Raw genomic sequence first — 20,025 nt, 5'->3', positions numbered from 1 at the left:
CCCAGGGAGTGGGGAATGTGCATACATTGTGTGCAGGCATGCCAGTATCCAATGACTGATGTAGTACTTTTCCGATATAAAGCGGAATATTATTATATTGTTATAAACTGTTTATTACGTGCATCTATTGGAGGTGTGTACTTGTAAGATGGATCAGATCTATTATGGTAAAATATATATTAACCTGCAGTTTGAATGAAGTGCCAAGGCTGGCGGTGATTAGAGATGTATCATATAACATTTATCTGCTAAATTAGATGACATCAACGTTCTCGCTACCACGCCCACAACCCTGAAAATTTTCAGAGCAAATCCGACAACCGTGAACTTCCCCGACAACCATGGCCGACAACTGTAAAACAGGCCTAGATCTACACCAAAAACTGAATATATTAAAGAAAACAATTTGCTTTTCAGATCCTAAAATAAACTTGTTGATTATTTCGTCCACGATTTTTTCCCGGGATTTCTTTGACTCACTCAGAGCATGGACCTACGATACGACCTTGACTCGAGGCCCAAGATGTTTACCTCGCATTTGAGTATCGCTTTGCTCACATTATTTACGTCTGTGAAATGGTAGTAAATACGCTCAAAAATAAAGTGAGGAGAGAGAGGTACCGTTGGTTACTGGGTTGGGCAATGTCATTTAGATGTCTTGAATTTCAGTTGATATTGTCACTTATTTTGTCAAAGTAAAGTGTGTCAAAAATAATATAAAAATTCGATCGAAATTTAGTTTCATCTCGTCCCAGGCCTCATAGCTACATTAGGCATTTACCGCACCGCCTACCGGCACATGAATGCATTTCTGATGACACTGACATAGAGAGCGAATTTAGAAAAATTATTAAAAGATCACGTTAATAATGACAAAGCCACCGGAATGGATTGATATAATGTCCAACTCATTTACTTACAGCAAAATGATTTATTCACATTTATATTCCGATTTTACTCCCTAATTTCCAATGTCTTGATCTCTGCATCGATCTTATGAAAGTTTTGATTAGTTTCGCGACGGTGTGTCTACCAAGTTCTGTGTCACTGCACTGAATTCACGCTCGCCACGGCCACATATTGCACATGGCATCGAAATGCTTGATCCGCGGGGATCCGAGTCTTCCAAAATTAGATGGGATCCAAAACTGATTTAATTTGAATTTTTTTTTACTTCCAGATATTCATTGAATCTGTTATAATTTTCACAAGTAATAATCTTTATACATGTATATTATTCACACTTTTTAGTAAATTACGACTCATTTTTGAATGTGAGTTATACCTAGAAGAATATTTTCATTTGTATTCTTTATTTCTTTTTGCCTGCCAATTTAAATAATGAACGCACCTGTCACGGTCCTGAGAAATGTTTGTAGTCATCACAGTGAATGCTTCATGAATTTGTTGTACAATTGCTTAACAATTACGATTTAAAATGAAATATTATTTGAAATTAATTTGTGTAAAGGTCCGGTGTAAAGGAGAAAGAGAATAATGGGAGGTGGTCGTGGGTAATGTAATGAAAATGATGGGATGTTTGTGACTTTGTGGGGGGGGGTGGCAAAAAGAAGTCAATGTTCGGAGCGAATGAAATTAAAAATCATTTATGGATGTGTCTACTGTGATTGTGGCTGCATAATCTTTATGGCGATTGGAAAGGGGTACGTGATTCAATAGATTTCGATAGAACTATACAACAAAGTGAAATTGACAATTCATTCACAGATATTAATTTCAGGGGCCGTGGAAACAGGGGGGGGGCTGGGTGGGACTCAGCCACCCCACTTTTTTTCCAAAACCGTGTACAAAGACAAATTGAACCACCTAATAGTGTTTTTGCATGGTCAGGCCCCCCCCCCCCGCCCCACTTTCAAGACCTTTCCGCAGTCCCTGCATTTCAAGTACGAATTATTGAAGTTGATATGTGTGAACGTTCAGAGGACATGTATTTCATTTGTTCAAGCCCACATGAGTTGTTAGTATAATTTGAATATCGTTGGATGAATTTTTCAATTTTACTTATGTCTCAATATGTTTTATATCGGAATTGTGTTTTATATAGAGTTATCTTTACAATGTCGTTAGCCTAATTACTTATGAAATGAATTGGAATGTCAATGAAACGCCCCACAGCCGATGGCATGTGATCGTACTTAGTATTCACTTTCGGGGTTGAGCCAATCATCGTGCTTGAAAACGGGTTTCCCCGAATTCCCGCCCATAGAATGTGTGCCATGTGCATGACCTGTTAACCTGTTGTTTGAATGCCAATCAGCTGGTTTTGTGACCTCAAATATCCTTCATGTTGTTTACGCTGGATGGGCTATTAAATTAAGAATTAGATCTTTCTGACTCTTATTTTTTCATTTTTAATAATCTGTTCGTGAATTTCTGTTAACTTAAAAACTGATGCAATTTATTGAATCACGTACCTCGATCTCCTCACTCATGGTGCAAGAAATTTTTTTTAAAATTCAAAATCGCCAAAATATACATGTAAAGAAAGATTATTCAGCCGTCATATCACCAGCAGTAATATAGACATGTTTATAAATATGCATTCGCTTCGAATATTGACTTCTTCACCAATCCCACACACACACGTACGATCTTAACATGCCCTGGTTATTGTCCACGCCACGACCCCTCACCTTTCGCTCTCTCCCTTCAACCATCCTAGCTACAACCCCCCCCCTCTTCCTCTCTTTCACACACGCATTTTGTAGGCATACACAGTGCATTATTTAAAATAGAAATCTGCTTTCCTGTCAGTTAAGCTTTACTTTCAATACATTTTAAACCGCAATTGATTATAATAAGAACAAAGTCATAATATTAAAGTATTATGAATTACTAAAGATATTTCTTTGCTCGTGATAGGCAATTTCATTATTTTATAGTTGAGTATAGAACAATACAAATGAACATAGCAATAATTGACAGTGATAAACGAATCTTGATTGGATAGTATACGCATCATCAACAGAAGTCTTACGAGAGTTAAAGTTTCAGCATGGACCTAATAGGTCCATGGTTTCAGTAAGTATCTGAAAACAAAAACATGCAAATTATATAATTTAGGAACCCTGTCTCATGAATACCGATGCCCATTATTTGGAAGCCTCGGAAGTTTTCTTCCCAGGCTTCCAAATAAAGTCGGAACAATTTAGTAAGGGCGTGGCGCGGCGCAAGCTCAAGTCAAAGGGCTACGCATGCGGTCCGTAGATCAGTCAGTCATTGACATAAGCAACAAGCATTCACAAAATTAATCACACTTTCTAAGAACGTAACGATCTAGACATTAGAAAATATATGGAATACATTTATCGATGTCATCGATGTGAATAAATCTGTAAACTGTAAGTATAAAATTAGTTTCCATTGACTTTTTGAAGTTGTCAGAGTTTGCCTTTCAGCTTCAATCGCAATTCACGCAACCGCTACGGCTGCATGACCGGAGAAGCACTAAATAGACATAAAATGTGGTGCATTTAGCAGCAATTCAAGCTCGTCGATATTGATATTTTCGATAGCTACCGCGCTTCGCGCGGGAGAGGGGCGTGCTTCGCACACACCGAGGCCCCTGTGTGGCTTTCGTCGCTTCACGCCGACAAGCGTCAGAGTGAACCTGGCGAGAACGTTGGATGACATTGTCGAGAGGTAATTCAGTTTCATCTTGCTATATATTAATATGTACACATTTAATATCTCCAAATGTTTTTATACCCTAAGGCACATGACCAATCAGATGATGTGACGAATTTCATCGGTTGCAAAGTCCTGAGTTCCTATAAATTCATTCACTCATTTATATTGCTTTGTGACATCTATATAATCTGCGTCAGGACTGACCACTGAGTAGTCATCTACCAGTCATTCAATTTCATCTTGCAACTATACCATGTACACATTCAAAATCTCCAAATGTCCAAAGACATTGACCTAATCAGTTGATGTGACAAATTTCATCGGTTTCAAAGTCTTCTGTTCCAATACATTTCATTCACTCATTTATATTGCTTTGTGACATCGATATAATCACCATCAGGACTGACCGCTGAGTAGTCATTGATTGGTGGTGTGTAAGTTGGACCAGTGATGAGTACGGGGTACAGGTTGGGATCTCTCTGGATTGCGGCTTGGTACAGCTCTTCCGACTCTAACCTCAGCTCCTCTAGGGCCTTAGTTTGTGATCTGCAGTTTGGGAGGGAAAAAAGTTGATAATATACATATCAAATCATGATATTGAATAGTTATATTAATGGATGGCTCGGAATGGAATTCCAGAAATACTCCAAGAGTTTGGGCAAATATTCCGGGAATTGCAGATGAGTGGAATATTGGCCCTAACGAGTGGAATATTTCTGATATTCCATGAAAGAAAGCCATCCAATATAATTATCATCTATCCCACCCCTGGCATCTAAAAGAGAGAGCAAATTGATCGATTGAACAAGTTATATCCACTTATCACATAATGGCATCTTCACTTCATAAAATCAAATTTGGTCGTTGACACGCGACTTGCATGTAGTTCATTATGACGTTATGGAGTGTCGTTGTGCTCTTATGCTGCGCATCGCATTGCATTCATTGTTGTACGCGTTGTATATTTCACGCATTTGCGCATGTGCACTGTACTGTTGAATATGCTCTCATATTCAATAGCAAATTTTGTACAGGAGCCTACGGGATATTTCTCAGATTTTGGTTATTCTAAGACTAGGGATAGGCTCTGATACTGCACAGGCAATTGATGCAGACCACAATACGTGTTTTTAATGTATGGCTAAAGTGCTCTATATAGATGATAATATACAAATAGCGAATAGGCACGAGTGCGATGGTGCGAGATTTTGCATGAGGTGAAAGAAAGATGCTCTATTCAACGAGGCATTAGCTGAGTTGAATAGAGCGTCTCTTTCACCGAATGCAAAATCTCACACCATTGCACGAATAAGAATATTCGCTATTTGCGTTGTACAATGCCTCGGAATTTAGCAAAAATATGAAGAAAAAAAGCATTTTTCCCTGCAGTAATCTATGAAAAGGGAGCAAAAAAAATTGAAAGCGAAGAGTAAAATCCCACAAGCCCACATGACCTTGGGCAGCATTGCGCATTTAACCAGCAGGCTTATACATGTATTGCACCTTCATTTTACTGAACTGAATCACAAACTGTTCGATAAATAATTGTCAAAGAAAAATTGCGTGTTGCTCATTTATAATGAATCTGTACACTGAAAATAAATTGATGGCCATCATTTGATCATCGAATGATTCAGGCTGCTTGATTTTAGTTCAGCGGGGCTAGTTCACAATTGATAAGTGGAATTATTAAAAGATCGATCCCACTAGCACAGCCGCCACGCCACGCAACACCAAACCACCCCGAGTGATACTTGGGAGCCGGCGTTAGCCGCGCGCTGTCTATTCAGGAAACGGCTAGCTTAGAATGATAAGCCGATTTTGCTTTAATTAACGTTAGAGCTAAGCCGATCTAGATTTTGTCCATGCAGATCAAGGAGATGGGCCAATTAGGACTAGATTGCCAATATTTTTTGCTCAAACTTATAGAAGGGATATAAAAAATAATAAACCGGGAGTTTCTTTTGAAAGTGTAGGGGAAATTTTCATCCACGGCTGGTCCGGCAATGTTACTTTTTTCCCTCGGGGCTTGCACCCCTCAGGAAAAATAGTAATTGCCGAACCAACCTCGGATAAAAATATTTCCACTATACTTTCTCAAAACCCGGTTATATTTGTATAATATTGTCTGGATTCATTTACTATTGACTGCCTATTAATGGAATATCTAATACCTTTGTATTGCAGCTTGGCACAGCGCTAAATTGCTATATGCTCTCTGGTTGCAATTTTGGTCTATTTTGCATTGAATAGATGACATTTAAAATTAAAATTTCCAATCTTACAAAAACAGGTTATCATTTTCAAGAAAATTTCTTTAAAAAAAAAAGTTTCAGAATGAAGGTAGTGATAGTAGATTATACAGGTTGAAATGTTTATATCAAACACTTTTACGATATCATGTGTCGCCAGATTAATTTTATCTCTGTGATGGTCAACCAGCTGAAAATGTATCTCTAGCAGTGTTACGGTTAGAGGGGAATCAGAAAAATTGATAGTGAAAGCTTGAACAATATCGGACAGACAATAAGAAATTTATGAATTCATATTAAATGATGTAAGAATCAGTCATCACTATACCAATGGAGACTTCAAATTTGCTGCACTAGTGATGTCATGGTGATGTAAGACAAGGACTACTCTTCCACTTACTGCATGTATAAAATAACTAAAATGTCCTATTTTTTCAGTTTCACTTCAAATTACATTTTTCACTCATAAGGACATCAATCAATATGCTACCTGGGATATATTTTGATTAATACCCCAAAGGAATAGGTACTTAGGAGAAAACCACAAAACCCTGATAATTAAGTTCACGGCCTACATGTATGGGATAGTTGTCCTTGCCCCTTGTCATAATTTACTTATCCAGTTGCCAATATGAAATTTACATAGAATAGGGATCTCAATTTTTAAAGCAGCCATAACGTTCTTATTGCTTGTCTAATTTCTTTAAAACTTTCACCCATCTGTTTTTCTTATTTTTCGCTTTTCCAACACAACATTTTTATGACCAAGGTTAGATTCCCCTTTGATAGTTTTTCTATTTTATGAAGCAATGTCAGAAAGAGGAAGCTTTACCTGATTGCTTCCTTAAGGATGTTAGTTTCTCTCACATGTTGCTGAAATTTATAACGTGACCATTCCTTCTGTAACCTGGCTCTTTCTTCTGACGTCTCATGATCTATTTCAAGTTCTTCTCTCTTTCTGTAGGGCACAAATAAAGTCAGTAATGACAATGATGATGATGATGATAATACTGAAAATAATATCAACAATAATAATGATGATATTAATAATAGCAATAATGCAATAATGAAATTAACAATAAATATAATAGCAATAATTATAATGATAGCAATAGGAATAGAAAAAAGATAGCATTATTAATGATGATAATAAGGACTAAAGTAAATTACTACTCCTACTACTTACAATATAACCATAATAAATCAATTTATTATGTATGCATATATATTAAGTGCAAAACCACATGAAACTGTTCTAAAGGTGCTTTTTACATACTGCTATCCAAGATCACAAGGTTGCACCAGACATTCAGCATCATGATCTATGTTCAATGTAATTATAAAATGTCATGTTGATATTTTTGTTCTTTCTGTTCTCTGTAAGGGAGCACCCTGCTTCTCGAAGTACTCCACGTTTTTTTTAACCTTACATTTTACATTGTAACATCTGAAAATAAATAAATGAATTGAATTTAATACTAAAGGACTCTTTAATTACGACAAATGGCTGACAAACTACATGGATTCCACATTGTACAGCCACAAAACTGACTTCAACCTTATGTTAACATACTTGAATACAAATATCTAAATAAGTGATGCAATCAAAAGTTTACTTGTACATGAAGTCATAAACTTACATAGACCATTGTACAACACCTACATGTACTAAGCTTGTTGTACGTGAGCAAATGGGAGGCTGAATGTCAAACATTCGTACCATTGCACACGAGACGTACCATCCAAAATGTACCATTGCACAGCTTTACGAAGTGACGTCACAATACGATTCAATTCATTGCGTTCAGTAAAAATGCAGGTGCAATACGTGTATAGCCTGCTGGCTAAATGCGCAACGCTGCCCGAGGTGTTCACTTGTGGGATTTTGCTTTTCGCTTTCCATATTTTTGCTCCCTTGTCATAGATTACTGCAGGAAAAACTCTTTGTTTTTTCATAAATTCGCTGAACTCCGAGGCATTGTACAACACAAATAGCAAATATTCTTATTCGTGCAATGGTGCGAGATTTCGCATTCAGTGAAAGAAAGAAACGCTCTATTCTTTCTTTCACCTCATGCGAAATCTCGCACCATCGCACTCATGCCTATTCGCTATTTGTATATCAACAATCAAACCATTTGTTAAGAGTGCCCCCCCCCCTCAACCCTAAATTTACGGTTCCATGACATTTGCTCCGGCAAAACAATTAACTCTGCTTTAATTTCTACATACTAATGGAATGACGAACTTCAACCCTAGATACAATGCTATATATATACCCTAAACCTATCATAGAACCCTATTGCAACCCTAACCCTTCATGTATTGATATAACAAAATAAAGCCCGCAGCAATTGTCACCGGAGCAAATGTTGTGTCTCCAAATCTGCACCTAAGACTCACCTCTCATCTTCCATTAATTTTCTGTCCACATTAAACTCTACGATAGGTTTGAGTTCAGGGTCACCCATCTTGAATTGTATTTTCTTGAGTTTCTTCAGCAATCTCTGTTGTCTCATCTGCTCCTGTTTGGGATCCGCTCTTTTTTTCTTCTTCGGGGGTTCAGCTCTGAAACAAAACGAAAACATGATTTTTTTTATAATATATGCAATTTGTTTGACGTCATATCCATCTTGTAAGAGATGCTCAAGGCGCACAAGTGAAGGGGGGGCAAACAAAATTACAAGTTAGAGAAAATTATTGATAAAATGAGTTAAAGAGGTAAGTTTTTAGCTCAACCTTAAATGTTTCAACACTCTTGCTGCCCTGGATCTCTCGTGGGAGGGAATTCCATAGCAAGGGCCCCGCATGGATGAATGCCCTTTCCCCCCCATGTTGTTTTACATTTTGGAAATGTATTAAGAAGACCAGAGTCACTGAAGCGTAGAAGCCTTGATGGTGTGTAGGTGTGAATGAGAGCACAGTTGTACTGTGGAGCAGAGCCATGAACTGAGTGATATACCAATAAAAGGATTTTGAATTTGACACGTTCACTCATGGGCAACCAATGTTAAGATTTAAGAACAGGCGTGATATGGGTAAATTTGTTATGAAGGGTCACTATACGAGCAGCAGAATTCTGTAGTTTTTGCAAACGAGTAATTTGGGACTGGGGTAGATTATATAAAAGTGCATTGCCAAAATCAAGTCGAGATGAGATCAATGAATGAACAACTTTCTCTGTTTCAATGAGAGTCAAATATTTGTGTATTAACCCTAGGTTGCATAACTGATACTTTACGGATTTACAAATATATTGAATACGAGTACCCATCGTCATGTTAGAGTGAAGAAACACACCAAGATTACGACATGTGTCAGAAACTTCAATAACGTGGTTGGCAAAAGAAATTGATGTAATTAAATGACAAATTAAAATATAAAATGAAATGGTGATAATACTGAAGTTACTAAATCTCAGAGGTAATATGTTAGAGTGTCTTTTCTTTTATTACTATTTTTACTGTTCTGGAAGGGAAATTATCTGTACAATTACATGTAGGCAAGTTTGATGAATTCATGACCATCTTCATTTTCTTTAAACTTCTTTTAGTTGCAGCAATTTTATGAGAACAAAAGTCTTTCAAGTCAAGGTTAATTGCCTCCTACGGATAGTTCCCGAGATAGATGGCACATTAAAAAGGCTGTGTTTATAATTATCACCATTAATACTGTAAGATACTGAACAATAATATGGATTTTCATCATTTTTCATATCTTGTAACTGTTTATTTTATTTCTGTACTTTAACCCTACTAGACCCATTGCCTACTGAAACTAGGTGGCCCCTACAAATTCTAGAAGAACTCCAGGATCCAGGAGTAAACATGTTAAAGGAAAATAAAACCTTTGGAATAAGATAGCTTGCATGAAAAATCAAAGAAACAGATCAACAAAAGTTTGAGACAATTTGAATAAATAATAAGTTATGAGCATTTGACATTTAGATCATTATTGTAATGTAGTTCCTCCCATTGGCAAAGATGTGTGATGTCACATGTGAACAACTTTGCTATTATATTTCACTGGAACTGCCTCTTTTATCACATCTATCATGTATTCTTTCTATTGGAGGGCATGAAATACAGATTTTCAAAGAATACATCAAGGATAAAGAATTTTTTTCACCATAAAAAAAGAGGAAAAAGAGACATTTGGGGGACATTTTATAGTACATCAAAGGGAAAGTTGTTCACATGTGACATCACGCATCCTTGTCACATTGCCAATGAGGGGATCTCCATAGCATAATGATTGCAATATTTAAATGCTCATAACTGTCTCATTGATGTGGAAGAGGTTCATCGTGGTGAAGGATTCAGTAGAAGAAATAACCAGTTGTCTCATGATGTAACAAACGTAGAAGGAAAACGATGTTTCGTCTGCAAGCTGCTAGACTTCCTCAGGCAATGAGCAGCAGGCACCAAGCACCAATGCGGACCCTGATTGGCCAGCGGCTTTGGCCAATCACAGCACGGCTCACGCCCGAGTAGAGTCAGACAATAGCTCCCGATGCTATATAGCCCGTGCGCAGCAGCGTCCTTGATCATTGCCTGACGAAGTCGAGCAGCTTGCTTTCCTACGTTTGTTACATCGTGAGACAACTGGTTATTTCTTCTACTCAACTGTCTCATTCTTTGTCTGATTTTCTCAACCTTTATTTTATCTTAATGATCTTATTCTTTGATTTTTTCTGTTTTCACACAAGCCCACTTGTTCCAAATGTTTCATTCCCCTTTAAATACAAACCTGAGAACTTGAAATCTGTAAAGACAGGATAGTATACAAATATACCAGGCTTTGAGTAAGTATAGCAGGAATTATTCATCCGAGGTTGGACTGGCATTACTACTTTTTCACGAAATCAAGGCCTGGTATATTTGATTTATATCCTACTTTAATAAAGTATAGAGCAATTCCTGTATTCTAACACTACTTTAACCATTGCCTACTGAAACCAGTAGTCCCTACAAATCCTACAGGAGCTCCTGAATCCAGTAATAAAGATGTTAAGTACAAACCTGAGAACTTGCGTGGCCCTGAAGGATAATCCTCCAGCTCTTGTGAAGAAGGATCGAACCAGCTGAAGATTCTGAAGGCTAGCCATCTTGAGATCTGTAAAGAAAGGATTATGGCCTGAATTCACAAAGGTGGTTTTGAAAACCCACAGTTGAATCCATGGTTTATGCAGATTTCCTGTATAAATTACGCTTAATCTAGCACCTATCGGGCGCGTGTATAAAACATGTCCAATGCTGATGCGTGCTTTTGTCAGTGCGCCAAATTGACGCCTGTTGCCGTGGTTATCCACGCTATTTTATTCATGAGTCCACTGTTTTGAACATTGAGTCCACTCTCCAAACAGTGGCAGAGCTACCAAGTCTCACGCATTGTGCGTGAGACTCACGCATTCAGGGTCCGTCTCACGATCTCACGCATGGCACCCATTTTTCTCACGCATCGGGACCCAACAGAAAAAGAGAAAAAGTAGCATTATTCGCTAGATTATACGACTGGCCGACCACCTTCGCGTCTAGCCTGGCACGCGAGACGAATCGAGAGTGCAGTCAGCGCACAGCTAGTACGTGATACGATGAATCGTGTGCGTGCATCGCATGGTTTGGTAGTGGATCGATATCATGATGAAGCCCATATCTCATGAGCGCGCGCCTTTTCGCAACGTACGAGTGTAAGTACTGGCCGCGCGCGCACAGAGACGCCGAATCATGAAAATCTCACGCATAACATTTTTTTTAACTTGGCATCTCTGCAGTGGACTCATGAATAAAATAGCGTATCTAACCATGGTAACAGGCGTCAATTTGGCTCATTGAAACAAAAGCACCCATCAGCATTGGACATGTTTTATACATGCGACCGATACGCGCTAAATTAAGCGTAATTTATACAGGAAATCTGCATGAACCATGGATTCAACCGTGGGTTTTCAAAACCACCTTTGTGAATTTGGGCCTATAGACCAAGTAACCTGCGTCATAGCAATAGTGGTTCTCTATTCAATTCAATTAAATTTATTTATTTATTATGTAAAAAATCATGAGTAGATACATACCTTGTAAAATGTGAGGATCAAACACCCTTAGAAAGCCAGAGGCTTGAAAAGCAGGGGGATCAATGACAGATAAATAACAGTGATATAAATACAACACATAAATTACAGTAAGAATAAAAGACATAGGAAATAACAATTGAAATAATACATCAAACAAGTTACAATACATGACAAAACAAGATAAACAAAATATATAACTGTTTAGTTTTGGTTCAAAAGGAATCACTTGTATAGTTGCAAGAAGATGCTGTTTAATTTTAGCTTTAAATGAGGTAACGGTGGTCATTCTTTTAAAGGGGAATCCAACCCAAATAAAAACTTGTTTTTATAAGGAAAAGAAAAATCAGGCAAGTTGATTGGTGGAAGTTTGAACAATATTGGACAAACAACAAGAAAATTATGAATTTTTAAGTTGTAAATATTGGTAATCACTATACCCATGGAGACTTCAAATTGGTCGCATATGGGATGTGATAGTGATGTAAGGCAAGGACTACTCTTCCATGTACTCCAATACACATTATGGCTAAAATGTCATTTTCCCCAAAAGTTTTATTTCAAATTATATTTTTCTTTCACGAGGACATGAAACAATATACTCCCTGGGTTATATTTAGATTACTGCCACAGGGGAATGGATACTTAGGAGAATACCACAAATCCCTGATAATAAAGTACATGGCCTATGGGAAAGTTGTCCTTGCCCCTTGTCATAATTTACTTACTCAGTTGCCAATTTGAAATCTACATAGTATTAGTGATCTCAATTTTAAAGCAGCTATAACTTCCTTATTACTTGTCCGATTTCTTTCAAACTTTCACCATTCTGTTTAATTTATTTTTATCCTTCCCAACACAACTGTTATGACCAAGGCTGGATTCCCCTTTAAGTAGCGCGTCAAGACTATTCCAAAATTGAGCCCCTTTGTGTTTAATAGAGTTTCTCTGTTGAATATGGCACAAATATATTCTTCATCTCTCTTGTATTGACACTATGTTTTTTATCAACAGTAAGAAGATAATCATTGAATAATAAGAAAATAATAATTGAATAAAAATAATCATAATATTGGTTCTCTACCCAAGTATGAGAGATAATCTCCAAATTAGAGACTTGCTATGCAAAACGATAAAACAACGCCAATGATACTTTGAATAATCAAAACGGCACAAGCAAATTTGGCCACCACTACCAAATCGGCAGGTTTTCGACACGTACAAAAAGGGAATTCTGCTCACAATTTCATTGAAATCGGAATGACACTCATGGCAAGTCTTTCAGTCACATTTCAAGGTCAATCAACAAACCCCACCCTCAACAAATATTGGAAACGAAATGGTACCCTTGACAAGTACATGTATGCCCCGCCCTACCTCCCACACCTTGCTCAATTTGGTATCCACTCGTCAATGGAAGTGGCCACCGCTTTCCCAAATATTGCGATCAAGAATTGCTGTATTTCCACTCTGATCATGAGGTCATCTTTCAAATTCTCTTCTCTGAGAAGAGAATCATCTTTCAAATTCTCTTCTCTGAGAAGAGAATTTGAAAGATGAAGTTCTCAGTCAGACATCACTTTGCTTGGCTGAGCCTTGGCTTCGCCGCAATTTTAACTGAAGTTAGCAACCAAAAGGTTTGCCTGCGGCAGCTCATCCGTTCGTTCGCATGAATTTAGCTGATAAGAAGTCTTCAGTCCATATCAAAAATACAAAATAACGGCGAAGCCAAGCGAAGCTGAGTGATGTCTGACATTCTGAGAATGAGATTGAGAATTTGAACGATGACATCAAGATCAAACTCAAAGCCAAAATAAAGCTGTTCCTGATCGCAATATTTGGAATGGCCGTGGGCTTATTGAACTTGAAGTTGAAGTGCGACTGAGACTCTGAGACTGAGTCTGCGAGACTTGCCATGATTTGTGAACAATTTCTGCCTGGTGTCCGCGTGGGCCCGCAGCCCGTGCCCGGGAGGCGGGAAGTTTGCTCGAATTTGGCTGGAGCGGAACTGCATGAACGCCCATGGACTGCACTCTCAGACTGACTGACTGACTGGTGGTGGTAGGCCTACAAAAAGTCACTTGATCGCTGATGCCATGCCAGAGTTCGAGTTTAGCCTTGCAATCACGCTAGATTGGTGGAGCGGAAGGGGACAGGGATTGCCGCCGCGCCATGAGGGGGACGAGGGTGAAAGAAATCAACTCCAGCTTGCGCTTGCAAGACCAATTCCACCGACGAGGAAAACGTCATGTCAATCACAATCGATAAGATTTTAAGGGATATCAAGTATCTTTAGTCCGGTTCACAATAGAATTACAATTTCATAACATTTCAGGAATATAAAAATATCTTCTTACCTATAAAATTTGCTCGAAGTCGATTTGATAAAACATAAAATCGCAACAAAATCTTCACGGTGGGATTCTCTGATGACGAAACCTTGGAAAATCATGATGGTGGAGTACAGGATCAGCGAAAACTGAAAAGGAAAAAGGAGCGCGATTGTAGTACTGTACTCGGTAAAGTTTAATACACGGAAAAAAAATATATTTAACAATAATCTCACACCTAAATTCACTGGCTTTTGTTGAAAAACTGTTATGCACACTGCCTTTCAAGTAAAAAAAAATTGTGCCAGGTGGGTGTTTCATATATTAATCTGTTCGTAAGTTAAGAGCGACTTTAAGAACGTCTGATCATTTCTTACGCGCTAAATAATCACCAACATAATATGGTGATCATTTGCCACATGAAAGGATCACCAGTCGTTCTTAAAGTCACTCTTAACTTACAAACAGCTTTATGAAACGGGCCCCAGGTCCCATTAACCTCCCTGGGTTGGTTGAGTGCTGAAAATGTGGAGCAATTTCTTGTTGAAGGAAACAACGCCGTGGCTGGATCTTCTCACTTTTATCAATAAAGAACCGACCAATTAATGACTGAACTTAAATTTGTTTCTAGAAGTATGCTGTGAATATTGTATTTTATCAATAAAGAACGACCAATTAATAATGATAATAAGCAACGTTAATGTAGTGCTTAATACATTATTTCAAAGCACTGCAGTGTTACTCCGGCTGTAGCACGGCTATCCTTTTCGACCGCTCGAGCATTCAAGGAATTCCTTCCTACCGGATACCCACTACTACACCTGGGTGGGGAGTGGCAAATGTAGAAAAATGCATTTTCAAGGGATGTGGGTGCTGCATAACATTAAGGTAATGATCCATAATCAATAATTGTTAAGTTAATAATCAGAATACTAATATTTAGCTTAAAGGTCAAGTTCACCCCAGAAAATGGTTGATTTGAATCGATAGAGAAAAATCAAACAAACAATGGTGCAATTTTCATCGAGATCGGATGTAAAATAAGAGTTATGACATTTTTAAGTTTCGCTTATTTTTCACAAAACAGTTAAATGAACAAATCAGTGATATGCAAATGAGAGAGTCGATGATGTCCATCACTCACTGTTTCTGTTGTTTTTATTGTTTGAATAATACAATATTTCATTTTTTTTCAAATTTGACAATAAGGACCAACTTAACTTAACCATAAACTGTTAAAATAATGGCAATTCCACATGTTCAGGGAGAAATAAAACTTTATTTCACTTGACAAAGAAGAGAAAATTAGAATATTTCATATTAAATACAAAAGAAATAGTGAGTGTGTGACATCATCAGTCTACCAATTTGCATTTCGACCAGGATGTGCATATAACTGTTTTGTGAAATTGAGCGAAACTTTAAAATGTCATAACTTTCTTATTTTACATCCGATTTCGATGATATTTTCAGTGTTTTGCTTGTTGGATTTTTCTCCTTTTTTTCAAATCAACTTTTTGTTGGGGTGGACTTGTCCTTAAATATTCTTTTTCTTCCAAGTATTCACACGGACATGCTGTCGATCTGAATAAATTTGCCTCATATCAGCAAACCTTTGCCGGGTCAAAGATTTTCACATTAATATTTTTTTTCTCTCTCTCTGTTTTTTATGCATAGTTTTAACATTATGAGTCAAATTTTTACACATAGTTTCTGCATTTTGAGTCAAAGTTAGTCAAGCACAACTAGATTAACAATATAAACACAATATGCACAAAATATAAGTAATGTATCAATAATATTTATTAACACTCTCTGAACAGAATTTCTGTACAAATCTGGATTATAGAAGCCTTTTATATCACATGGATTAAATCCATGACAGCTTATTCTTTACAAACAAAACCAAAACTATTCAATTCAGATCATGATAATAAAATACTGGCAGAGCCATCTTGACAGTGCATTTCAGAAAAAAGGGAAATCTTTAAATTTATAAAAATCACCAACTAAGTTTTGATTGACACTAATGATAAAAATTCAATCAAATACATTTCGAACTTACAGGAACCTATCGAATCTATGTGGACCATAACATTTTTCTACCTTTGGATAAAATTGACTTTATTATATTCCATGAACTGGTCTAAACACTTATGTAAGGGTGACTTATAAAATAAACCTGTAAATATAGTTCATGCACCAAAGATTCATCTGTTATTGTTAATCTGTTATTATAAAAAGTTTTATAAAACTGGCACCAGAAATAATTTGCCTATGATGGAAAAAAAAGAGAGAATCCTAGCATTTTTTTCTGTAATGCACTGTGTAAAACAAAATGTAATACATCAACAAAGACTTTGCCTCACAGCATCCATAAACATGTACCAGTAATGCATTTTTTATATTTTACAATTAAAAAAAATAATGCTCTAATAAATAGCAATCACATTTAAAATTTTATCAGATATCTTTGATACAATCCATTATGTCATGTATCTGTTAATACATACAGTCTGTATTTTTGAGTTCTGGTTTAACATAAACCATATTGACATCTTTCAATGCAGTCAATTATTTGATTAAATCAAACAATATAACACCTTCCTTGCAGACTAACTTTCTGTGGGTAAATAGAACAAAATGGTCGAGAAAAATTTCACTTTTAATACTGGGCAGGCAAGAGAGCTACTGTAGATTTCTTCCAAAAACTTTAAAATAAAAGAGAATAATGACAAAAACATTTGAGAATCAATGATAAAAAAAATTACTTTAAGGACTTTTAGGACTCCTACTATAAGACAAGGCTTGGCATTTGTTTAAGGTGGCTAATAATTGCAGCATGACAATGAAAGAAAAAGATTACATTGCATTGGGAATTGGGAGTGTATTCTGGTCAAGCAAACGTCACTCATTATTTGGGAAAATCCATCATTATCTCTATCAAACATCTGAGCTGGTCGATAAAAAAAATGAATCCCTAGTTTTCAATAATATTGGGAATAAATGAGGGATATCATTTGTATATTTCTTGGAGTCGGTCTCTCTGCGCATACTGACTGTGCATGCAGAGACACTGCAAACAATACCTTCATCTGATGGCGCCTAGCAAGAGAAAAGTGCCAAGTTGAAAGAGTAATAAAGTGAAAATCAAGAAGGATTGAACTAATAATGATGTCACAATGGTATCACTCACATATTATCCTGATATAAACACGACACAAAAGAAGCGTAGTCATAAAGGGCCAAGCAACTCCATTTATACGAGTTCTCTCTATATGTCTGAATTGGATTTTATGAAAATATAGACTGAGCCTACTTCAGCAAAAAAGGGTTTCAATGAAAAAAAACAGTCCTTGCAAAACCATGTCTAAAGAATCATGACAGCCCCGGGGGGGGGGCAGTTATATTGACGATTTTGCTTGGAAAATTACGTATTTAGGGTCGAATTTGCGGGGATGATAAGACAAAATTGAAATGTTTTATAAAGGATGTCCTTTTGCCCCAACACTACGTGTTTAGAGTCCTATTTGCACGAGGTGTAGAAGGTGGGGTCGTATTAAACCAAATAAGGCAAAGCCGACGACCGAAGGACCGGTAACAATAAAACATTCCTGTACTTGTTTAGGGGTTCATTTCAGGGAATATTTGCCAAGAGTATCGTTTTGTTTCCAATACTTATTAAGGGTATAAGGTTTCACACGCCAATACTTGTTAAGGGGTGCATTTTGAGAATATGGTAATTACGTGTTTAGGGTGCTTTTCGAGATTCCATGGTCGCGCATGGTATCTACTCGTGAATGGAAGTGGCCCCCCCGGGATGACAGCATGATTTGGTTGCGGACAATATTTGATGTTCTTCTCAAGGCTAGTCATCATACTTTATTAACAAGCTGACAGTGATCAAAGACTGAATTTTTTCAGTCAATAAAAAACATTTTGAAAATGAGTTGATGAAACTAGTTACTGATCTTCTTAAAACAGATAAATATAGCTTTTGTCATTAATTCACTTATAAGCTTATATCACTGATAATCTTTAAATTGATCCATTGTATTTAGCACGAAAATAAATAAATGAAATGATTGCATCATTTAATGTCAAATACATGACACATACATTATACAAGTCTTATACAAGTAAATACATTATTTTATTAAATGCAAATTTGGCACAACAAAATAAGGAAATAATTCAAATTAAAAATAAAATTTAACAACCTAATAGGCAGGTAAATTTGCCAAATCTGAATTTCTTGGCACCACTCAAATCTGTTTGTCCTTGACAAAATTTGATTTAGAAGACACAACTACATGCTTTGCATATTTTGGTCTGAGGCTATAATTTGATTCGAAGAACGATGACTTCCGCGGAATAACTGTAATACTTCTGACTGAGTAGTTTTCAAGTAAATTTGAAACAATACATAAATAGGGAGTGCAGCACATAGCTTTCCATACACTTGCATATGACTATGGAGTGCCAACAGTTAATCCTTAAGATTTTCCAGGTTTTAAAGAAAACAAACACTGCATCTGCATGAAAACTTAGTTTGGACCACCAAGGCCAGCGAAGGCTAGAACTGACTCTTAAACTCTAGAACAGAAAACATTGTGGCAGGTAAAGAAAGAATCAAAAGATGATCGACATGTAAACGAAATTAATTTTAGGAAGCCCCCTTTGAAGGGCATTACCACACTTTGGCCCATAGTCCAAACTCAAATTTAAAGGCAAAGTTCACCCTAATGAAAAGTTTAATTGTAGCAAAAATAGCAGAGAAAATAATAAAGAAATATTGGTGAAGGTCTGAAAAGATTAAAAAATTTATCAGAATTTCAAAGTTGTTTTTATTTTTGATGTCATAAGCAAGCAGAAGCCCAATAAAATGCCTGAATTTCCTTTTTTTATGGTTCATGATATCTTATGTTTTCATTTTATTTTTTTTTAGGAGCAGAAACCGAGCAGGTGTGAAATGATTTTTGTATTGATATACTGAAGGTACAATAAAATCCATTATCAGTTTTCCGAGAAAATGTCATTTCATTGATTTATTTTTACCATACCATATGTCGGAAAGCAGCTCGCATATGACGTCACAAATCAAATAATTACAATTCTAATAACTTTTAAATTCTTTGGATTTTCCTCAAGCTTTCGCCAATATTTTTTCTGATATTTTTGAAATTTTTCGTCAGGGTGAACTTCCCCTTTAATGTAAACCCTGGTTTAAAGTTGTGGTTTATCTGTTGATACATGTAGTCAATTGTGATACAAATCTCTCACTGTGAGCGAATTCATGACCTCCAGAGATCACTTCAGTCTTTACTCTCTGAGAATAAATAACTGAAATAGTTTTCTTCACCATTTTGAAAACATGACCACAGTGAACATATTAAAACATCCATTGTAAACAATACATTGACATTTTCAGCATCACATATAAGTTTTAGCACAAACCATGACCTAAATTGAATACGAGCCCACACGTTTTGTGTTCAGTGATAAAATACTCATAACATGCTTAATATTTCAAGTCAAATACAAATAATCTGTGCACTCATTTCTCTCTGTGTATACAGGTAAGTTATATATATCTTTACAAAAATACTGATTTCATTCAGCTTTTCTGTACACGTAAAAGGATATCTTTTTATTGCTAATCTAGGCCATAATCCTCAGTGTAATGCAATATTCATTTCAGTTCATGTATTTACAGTTTATA

At 36.5% G+C, this 20,025-nt stretch overlaps 1 protein-coding gene across 1 annotated transcript; it reads right to left on the bottom strand.

The window, feature by feature from the left end:
- Nucleotides 1–3,741: 3,741 nt before the first annotated feature.
- On the bottom strand, nt 3,742–14,394 carry LOC121420686 (39S ribosomal protein L40, mitochondrial-like). The gene is made up of 5 exons (XM_041615347.1): nt 14,331–14,394; nt 10,925–11,018; nt 8,307–8,471; nt 6,736–6,861; nt 3,742–4,197 (listed from the first exon to the last, which is right to left on the bottom strand). The coding sequence occupies exons 2-5, from the start codon at nt 11,008–11,010 to the stop codon at nt 4,011–4,013; spliced, it is 564 nt and encodes a 187-aa protein (XP_041471281.1). The 5' UTR covers nt 11,011–11,018; nt 14,331–14,394; the 3' UTR covers nt 3,742–4,010.
- Nucleotides 14,395–20,025: the final 5,631 nt, after the last annotated feature.

Source organism: Lytechinus variegatus, chromosome 8 (genome assembly GCF_018143015.1).
Source record: "Lytechinus variegatus isolate NC3 chromosome 8, Lvar_3.0, whole genome shotgun sequence".
Lineage (NCBI taxonomy): Eukaryota > Metazoa > Echinodermata > Echinoidea > Temnopleuroida > Toxopneustidae > Lytechinus > Lytechinus variegatus.
The sequence above is the reverse complement of the archived record's forward strand: the minus strand, read 5'-3'. Positions and strand labels throughout refer to the sequence as shown.

Bases quoted from the DNA above. Each gene is read 5' to 3' on its own strand.
- LOC121420686 (XM_041615347.1), bottom strand. From the start codon at position 11,010: ATGGCTAGCCTTCAGAATCTTCAGCTGGTTCGATCCTTCTTCACAAGA. The intron at 6,862-8,306 runs GTGAGTCTTAGG...TGTGCCCTACAG, and splicing joins AAATTAATGGAAGATGAGAG to AAAGAGAGAAGAACTTGAAA. The intron at 4,198-6,735 runs GTAAAGCTTCCT...CCCAAACTGCAG, and splicing joins ATCCTTAAGGAAGCAATCAG to ATCACAAACTAAGGCCCTAG.